At 49.6% G+C, this 8,601-nt stretch overlaps 1 protein-coding gene across 1 annotated transcript; it reads right to left on the bottom strand.

The window, feature by feature from the left end:
* Positions 1-4,838: 4,838 nt before the first annotated feature.
* On the bottom strand, positions 4,839-7,562 carry GRIFIN (galectin-related inter-fiber protein). Its single transcript, XM_039732475.1, has 4 exons — positions 7,535-7,562; positions 6,075-6,154; positions 5,821-5,983; positions 4,839-5,397 (listed from the first exon to the last, which is right to left on the bottom strand). Exons 1-4 carry the CDS (start codon positions 7,544-7,546, stop codon positions 5,233-5,235), a joined length of 420 nt encoding a protein of 139 aa, XP_039588409.1. The 5' UTR covers positions 7,547-7,562; the 3' UTR covers positions 4,839-5,232.
* Positions 7,563-8,601: the final 1,039 nt, after the last annotated feature.

The following is an 8,601-nucleotide window of genomic DNA, read 5'->3' as shown; positions in this document are numbered from 1 at the left end:
AGGAACTTCAGGAAATGAAAGCTGACAATAGCTGCAGCTCGCCGCAGAGGCGGAGGAGGTGACAAGGTGAAATAGCTGCATCTCAGTTTTACTCCCAATTTTTGAAACCAGAAAGGTTTTTATGGCATAGATCAAACAGCAGCTGCTAAGCCTTTGGAAAAGGGATGTATCAAGGGAGGGGAGGAAAATGAAGGGTTTGTTGGTGGTTCTTTCATCATTTCTAGCATGAAACAAGCTAGAAAAATGCTGGTGAGTATGGGAGAGCAGAGTGATGGTGTCTGTGTGCAGGTGGATGGAAACTCCTTGGGCTGGTGAGCTGCTCAGCAGCCTGGGCCTCACTGAGACAAGGGGCTGGCTCAGCTGTGACACTTGGAGGGATTCATCATGTTGGCTCACAAAGGCTTGGGGCAACACCTGAGAGATGAGGAAAAGTCCCAGCCCAGCCTAGCCTTTGGCTCCAGGGTCAGGTCCAGAGCTGCAGGGTGAGAGCAGCAGGCTGGAGACAAAACCACCTGGTTCCCTCCTTCCTTTCTGCTCTCATTTCCTGCAAGTGCCTTGGTTCCCTCCTGCACATGGGTGTTATATATTCTTTTTAGAATTGGATCTTTATAAGTGCTTTTTAAGGCCCCAAAATCTTGCAAAAATGGGAAGGTGCAGGGAAAACATCCAGATCTCCACAGGCTGTTGTACTCTGCTAAAACCAGAGATTTGGCTACTGATGTCCATATAGCTTGAAGAAACAACATGATAAATTGCATCTGGCTTTGGCAAGAGGGTCTTGGACAGACTGTGGGACTGGAGGGCCAGCAAATCTGAGCATCAGGCTAATTTCTGTCACGCTTTCCTCAGGCAGTATTGATGCACAATAACTCAGCTGCCAAATAAAGTGATACCATCAGCTTCCAATTCTTCAACTTCTAGACCAGAGCCTTTCTTTCAGAAAATAATCCTTCTCCAGCCTTTCATGTCTGGAGCTGGTATCTGCCACCATGCATACAAAATCAGGGCTGGGAGGTGTGCTTTTCTGTCTGAGCTGGCTCTGGATGGAGGTGCTGAGTTTAAATGGCTTTACAAACCTCTCTTTAATTGCAATGAAAGAAACACCCCTCTGCTTTCCTGCAGAGACTCTTCTAGCTGCATTCTGGGGCTGCCTGTAGACTCAGAAATTCCCCTTCCCTACCAGAACTCAGAGTTACTACTCCTTTCCTCTTGTTTTATTTTCCTCACATTCTTCAGAAAAAGGCTGAACGTTTTCCCTCCATGTTCCTCAGTCCTGCCAGCAAACACCTGTGGCTGCTGAGCATTGAAGGAGTTGGACAGCCCACAAGGGCTCAAAAAGCAACCTCTTAGATAGGCACTCAGAGGTGCAATGCAGAAAGTCACTGCTGATAAGGTCTGCACTTCTAGCAGGTATTTCTGTGCTGGGAAAACAGCCCTTGGGGTATGGGGGAAATTAGAGATGCCACAGACAAAGGGCCAGGGTCACAGTGCCACAGCACAGCTGCTTACTGTGAGTGGAGAGAAGATCTGTGCTGCAGCCCAGCTGTTTCCATCAGATGTTCAGGGGGGGACATCAAAATGGGAGGAGAAAGGGAATTTTTAATTAAATGGTAAAGAATTGCCCTCCTCCTGCCTTTCTTCACCAGAGCTGCCTTCTAGCACTGAATAAATAGCTAAACACCCAGCATTAAATTTGGTAGGTTTGGGGGGCTTTTGTGCAGGAATGGGAAAGAAAGAAACAGGGGCTGAAAAAAAGGTACCAAGTTTTAAAGGGAGTATGGGGCAGAAGCAGCCGGTGTGACTTTCTTCTTTTTTAGAACTTTCCTGAAAGTTTTTGTCACTGCATTGGCAACAAGTCCTTGCCCCTTCCCCACCAGTTTCCTGCCTCCAGGCAGGACCCAGGCTGATATTAATTGTCACTTGCTGAGGCTGGTGTCAGTCAGCCAGCCCCGTGTCCCCAGGCTGTGCTGTGCTGGAGAGATGGGCTGAGGCTGCTGAGGGAGCTGTTTGCTCACCAGCCTGTGAGGGAACTGCTGGGGTGTGTGGTGACTGCCAGTGCTGCCAGGGACACCGAGGAGCAGCTCTGGTCACGCATCAGCAGATGCTCCACGGGAGATCTGTGAAACTGCCAGAGGGGCCCTGGGCCCTTGGAGCTCTGGCACAGCTCAAGCACAAAGAATTATGAGCTTGACTTTCCCCTTGTCGATCTGGGGATGAAGCAGAGCGTTTCTGAGCTCTGCAGATCCAGCCTGAGGAGAGAACTGGTGGGAAAGGGAGAGCCCGTGTGGGAGGTCATCACTTCTGTCAGTTTTGCCTCCTGAGACACATCTCTCTTTCCCAGGTATCCCTTCCTGGTTTGTGTAAAGCAGCAATTGGTGCTTTATCTGCAGATCCTGACCAGGACAGTCCCTATCCCACCCCACAGCAATGTTCTCTCTGGAACATTCCAGTTGGCTCCTCTGCAGAACTTGGCCACAGCAAAAATGCAGAGCTTGACCTTGAGGCTGGGCAGTGAAATTCTGGTGGGATCCTCCAGTGCTGCACCCCCAGCTGCTGCAGCCCCTTCCCCTTCAAAATACCCTGGGCAGGAGCTTGTCTTTATCAGTTCTCCCTCCAGGTCATGACCAGGGAGGCTGATAGAAATGTGGAAAAGGATTAATTTGTTCCCTTTGATCCAGCACATGATGCGTCCCTGTGTGCCAGGCCTGCTCCAGAGAGTCTCATTGACCATTGTAATTGCAGGGCTTAATTTTTTTCTGGAGTTTTTCCTCACGGGACAGATGAGGGCCACAGACTTGGAGGGCATCTCATTCCCCATAAAATTCTGCAAAACAGCTATAGACAGCCAGCCCTGAAGTTTTGCTTCCAGCAGGGCTCTGCAGATTCCCAGACCTCTCTTGCTCTTCTGCCCCCTTCACCCTTGGCTGTGTTTTGGCTGGAGGAGGCAGCAGATAAAGCCCTGAAGGCAGCAGCAGAGCTGGGGATGTGTCAGGAGAGATTGGGCTCTCTTGGTGCAGATGGCAACCGAGTGAGATCAGCTGCTGGCAGGAGCTGGGGGGGATGTGTCCAGGAGTCAGGGCATAATCTCTGTCTCTGCCTGATTTTTGTGGCATCTCTTTATTTATTTGTACTTGAAGTGTTTTTGCCCTGTTTGTCTGTGGTGCTTTGTGCTCGTTTCTGGGGAACAATGACATTTTGGGGTGTTTCTGCAGCAGGGGCTATGGATGTAGCTGGTGACCATATAAGTACAAAGTATTACCCTTATAAATCATTTCATCACTTTTCCTCCATGAAAAATGATCTGTCTTTATCAGCCCCCCCAAAAAAGCACAAACAGAAAGGACAATTTCTTTCAAATGCTGCTCAGCATTATCAGATGGATGACACAGAGATCCCTGCAGGCCTGGCTTTGTCTGGGTTTGTGCCTGTTTTGCTGAAGGCATGGCCACGACAGCAAAGTGTGTTGAAGCCTTGGGTTATATCACAACAACCAGAATTTGAGTTCACTCTCCTGACCCAGTGGTGATGGATTTATTCCAGGCCAGAGAAAGTCTCAGCATTTCCAACTTTCCTGACTTGCCATTAAGACCACTTCCATTTCCAAAACATGTTTTCTGTTCTTTTTGGAGGGAAAAGGTACCATTTGGCACCATTTTGTGTTCCCAATGAGCCCTTTGCTACAAGAACAGGATGGTTTCCCATTAGTGCCATTGATAGTCTGGGAAAACACTGCAACCTTCTTGACAGGCTCATGAATGTCAGGTTTATGGCATCATGTGTTGTGGTTTTCTACACCCAACTCTTCCTCACAAGTCCTGGAAACTGTAAATAGAAGGAGGTGCTGGGAATGGCCAATATGAGCACTGAGAAAAGGCTGGAGCAAAGCTGCAACCTTCAGAGATCTCATCCAAAGGCAAGGATGGATCAGAGCTGACTTATTAAATTATTTCTCCTCAGTGAAAAGGTCTGGCAAGGCAGGATCGTCTTTGCCTTTTCCATCAGGAATGTGCTCTGTCTTCTATGTGAGGAACAAAAGAGTGACTAGGGGGCAGCTGTAATTGCATTTTTGGAATAAGTTCCTGTTCAGATTTAACACTGTGACATTATGCTGTTTATGACGCATGTAATTAAAACAAAGTAAAAATAACATCTTTTACTCTGCTGTGGCCAGGTCAAGGAGTCACAGATATGTTGTGCTCCAAGGAAGAGTCTGGAAAAGAGAAGAGGGTGCAAGGGATAAGTGGACTGTTTTGAAAGACAACTAAAAAGGGGGAGAAAAGAAAACAATAAAGCAGAGAAAAGCCAGAGGCTATCCATGCATATCCCCAGGCACTCTGCTCATTCCAACCTTATCAAAATTTCTAGACCCTGATTTACTCAGTTCCTTTTGTTTGGAGTCCAGCTGCATTTCTGGTGCATGCTGGAGGAACCGTGTGCTTTTGTGTGCCTCCCCAAGCTCTTGCCCTTCTCTGACACGCAGAATCACTCTGGGGTCTGTCTGAGAAGCCTGGAGCTGGCAGGAGCAGAGCTGAGCAAACATCTCTCAGCTGGTGAAAGGAATTCCTGGCAACACCTGGCACCTTGAATCTTATCACACTGTTCTGCATGCCAGGGACCTTCACCTTGCATTAGCCCTCAAAAAAAAGCAATATTTTCCCAGTGCCAAAACCACACAGACCTCAGCAGTGTCCTCCTGCCCAGCCACCAGCCCCTGCTCATGCCAGGTGCCTGGATTGGCAGGGAAGGAATTATGAGATTGATCTGCCCAGGGAGGAATATCTCAGCAGGGATTTCCTTGGTTGATTTTATTGGCAAATCTGGTATCATTCTTACCCAGCTCCTGGAAAGAAACATCCCCTTCCACCCCTAACATCCACATTCCCCACGTGCCCAGCTGAGGCCTGGTGCTCATGCACACCCTGCTTTTAGGCAAACACAATTTCTAAGGCAACATTCAGGTGTCCAGACTACTCAAGACAGATTTTGATGTGCAGCAATGATCAGACCTACAAAGCTTATTGTGCACCCTAAGCTGTAGGGGCAGAAGGTCTTTGAAGGGCTGGGCTGTGGTTAGCAATGTGGCTGGGTGATGGGAATGAACATCCCTTCACTATGAGGACACGTGGCCATCTCCCTGGCTGGTGGTGGCATGTGGAATGGGGAGGAAATGGTCCTTGGCTGAGTCAGAAGCTTGAGGGGGAATGGTCTGTAAGAGAGTCCCAACTCTGGTCTCTAGTAAAGACCTTGTTTGGTGATTTCCACTGAAGAAATGTCAATATCATCGAGAATCTGCAGCTTGGTGATGGATGAAAGATTCTTCTGTCGATGCTTGTACTGCAGGACTTTGTTTTCATTGATGAAAACGTGGAAATAGTCCTGGTCAGAGTAGATTTCAACCTGATAGAGAGACTGTGTTATGTTCAGGTGGCCTTACTGGATCTTGCTTCTGCCATGTCAGCGAGCTGCTGGATCTGTCCACCCACCTCAAACCCTGCCAGAGCTGACACACACTGCTCACCCCCACTCTGGGCACAAAGAGGGAATAACTGAGTTTTTCCTTTCATGATAACAAAATCTGGTGGAATGCAAAGCCTAAATTGAAAACAAAGGCAGCATCCAGGGATTATTGCTGGATCTCTGCAGGTCTGTGCCAGAGCTGGTTATAAATCACCAGGTTATTACAGGATTACTGACAGGAGACAAAGGCAGAGAGGGGATGTTGCTGGGTATGGTGTTGGCAGGAAAGGCAAAGGGGAGCACCCCAATACTGGCTGGGTTATTCCTGTCACACCTGAGGAGACCTTGGCGTGACAGAGTTACCTGAAAGGGCTCCTTTGCTCTGAAGGGGAAGGTGCTGTTAACCTCCTCCTGCCCCCAGTGGCTGTTGAGGAAGGAGTTGCAGACAATTCTGGAGCTGGAGAGGCGAGGGTTAAAGTGGAGAGCGATTTGGTCTCCGGGATCAGAGAGCAAATTAATCTCAAACCTAAAACAGTGAGAGGAAAAGGATGGAGAGCTGTGAACGATGATCCTGGCCCTTGTGAGGCAGGAGGGCTGGGAGCAGAGCACGTCCTTACATGCTGGAGCTGGAGCTGGTCTCACCCTTGACCACGATGCTCCATCCAGGACAGATTCCCTCTGGGTGCAGGGCCTCAAACTGCAGACAAGGAGGAGGACACAGCAAGAGATGCACTGCCCCACTCAGTCCTGACACTTCTTTCTCACATTTTCATTGTTATCTTCTTTCTCTACCCTTCCCACACAGGCACATTCTCTATCCCTGTCTTTTTCTCACTCCTAAATAATCTCAGAGACTCTAAACTGATAAGAAATTAAGTCTCTATGACATCCAGTTGATGAGGTGGGATTTGCTGTCCCCGAGGTCTTTTGTAAAGAGCTGAGCGGGATCAGAAAGCCAAAATAAAGGAAGAATTTGAATGCCTTCATTGTTGTCAGGACACAATGGTATTCTGCTTCTCTCTGCACCTGAGCAATACAAAATCTGAAGCAGAAAACTTTGTGATGGCTTTGAAGCAGAGGAGCAGGTGTAAACTGACATCCAGACTGAGCTCATCCAGTGTTACACGGCTGATTCTTCCCAAAAGTTCCTGCCTGAGCCCCTGTTCCACGTGCTCTCCCCATCTCCAAGGTTAAACTTGCATAAAATGAGCTGGAAAATGTTCCTTTTTGAATAATTCATAGTTTTATTAAATAACTCATTTTAATAAGAAGTTCTTGCCATTTCACCCCACTTTTTTTTTTTAAGCGCTCTAATGATCTTGCATTTCTGAGCATCCCCTCTCACAAACTTGCTCACATTAGGAAAATTTCCCCAGCCTTGACATCTCCACTGCCAGTTGTGTGCCTGTTTCTCCCTTCCGATGGCTCAGGACTTCAACTCCCCTGTTTCTTTCTTTGTCACGAGTTTTATTTCCAATGCTTTTTTAGGACATGCATGTTTTTGGGCATTTGGTAATGACCAATCTCATACCTTCATGCCTGGCTACTTTGGGAGGGCAGCTTTGGCACCCCACACATGGGCACTGAAAGGCTCTGACCAATGTTCACCCCTGGAGGCACAGACAGCTGCTGGAGCTGATGAGTTCTGGATTCCAAGGGCACGATGGCAGCGCCCAGGCTCACCTTGCCTTGACCCTTAGTTTGTAACCATGACACCAAGCCCAGCAAGAGACACAGCACACACAGGAAAGGGCTGTTCCCTCTGCTGCTGGCTGTCCCGGCAGAGATGGAGAGCAGCACACAGCTCTCAGCTAAAGCCTCAAGTGAGAATTGCTGTCTTTAGGGCAGCACCACCCCAGACCAGCCCTGGTACAAGCAGGATGAAAACCTCTCCTATTGCCCTTTACTGAGCATCACAAAACTCACTCTTGCAGCAGCCTGGACCAGACTGACATAGAGGAGCAATAACCCCTGTGTTATTCTGGATTTCTACCTGTCTGTCCCTTCTCTTCCCCTCCCCTTTACCCACTGTCACCCCCCAGCCCCGGCGGTGCCACCCCCTGTCCCCAGCGCTCACCCGCAATGCCATCGCTCTCCAGCGCAGCCCGGGGCACGGACAGAGGGGTTTTTATAGATGCCGTGCGGGGCTGGCATCCCCAGCGGGCTGAGGCCGGGCTGGGCAGCAGCAAATCCCTCTGCTGCCGGCGGGGCCAGCGCGGTCACGCCGCGGGTTAATCCCTGCGGGGCTCGGGCGGATGGAGCCGTGTGACCCAGAGGGGTCACAGGTGTCCGAGGCATGAAGGAAAGATGGGGACCCCCAAAGCACATCCAACATCCACCCCAGGGTCCCGAGAGAAGGGACGTGGCAGAGGAATGGTGTCTCTGACAGGGGCTCAGCTACACCCTGACCATCGGAGATTGCTTTTTCTCCCTGTTTCCTTTTTTCTCTCTGTGAGTCACAGCCTGGCCTGAAACGAGCTGATGCCAGCTCTGTCACAGCCACGTTCCCCCCTCGTGGCGCCCCGGGGCCGGCCCGGCTCGGGATGCTGCTGTGCTGAGCTCAGCACGCCCGGCTCTGCATTTCCCTTCCCTGCTGGGGACAATGCGGGGGTTTGGGAGCAGGGTGAGCGAGCCTTTGTCCAGTATTTCCTGACATGGAAATGCACCAAGAAATGAGCAGCGTTGAAATGAATTTCAGTGATGAGGCGTTTTCATAAGCTAGGGAATGAAGGGATGGTTGTGCATCCTCCCCTTCCCACAATGTAAATGTCTTAAAACCATGAAGCACTGTCCCCAGATCTGTGTGCATGGGAGGCTGTGATGATCCTTGGTTGGTCCTACACGAATCCATGGCTTTTGTGGACTAAAATCCCCTTATAGACCACAGCACTGGGTATTATTTAATATTTGTTTTATTTCCAGCAGATAAGCAGAATGACAACTACAACTCCAGGCTCTGGTGCTCTTGACAGACAACTAAAAATGCAATTCAGCACACATAGAAGCCTCTCTTTGGACTGAAAAAGCCAAGTCCCAGGCCATGATTTGCCCATTTGGACTCTCCCAAAGCCAAACCTTGTGGAGCCGAGCTCTGCCCCGGTCTCTCCCGGCTCTGTGCTGGGGAGCAGGAGCAGAGCTCTGTGC

The sequence above is a fragment of the Passer montanus genome, unplaced genomic scaffold (genome assembly GCF_014805655.1).
Source record: "Passer montanus isolate IOZ18808 unplaced genomic scaffold, ASM1480565v1 scaffold8, whole genome shotgun sequence".
In the NCBI taxonomy this organism is placed as follows: Eukaryota; Metazoa; Chordata; class Aves; order Passeriformes; family Passeridae; genus Passer; species Passer montanus.
This window is presented reverse-complemented; position numbering and strand designations above follow the sequence as displayed.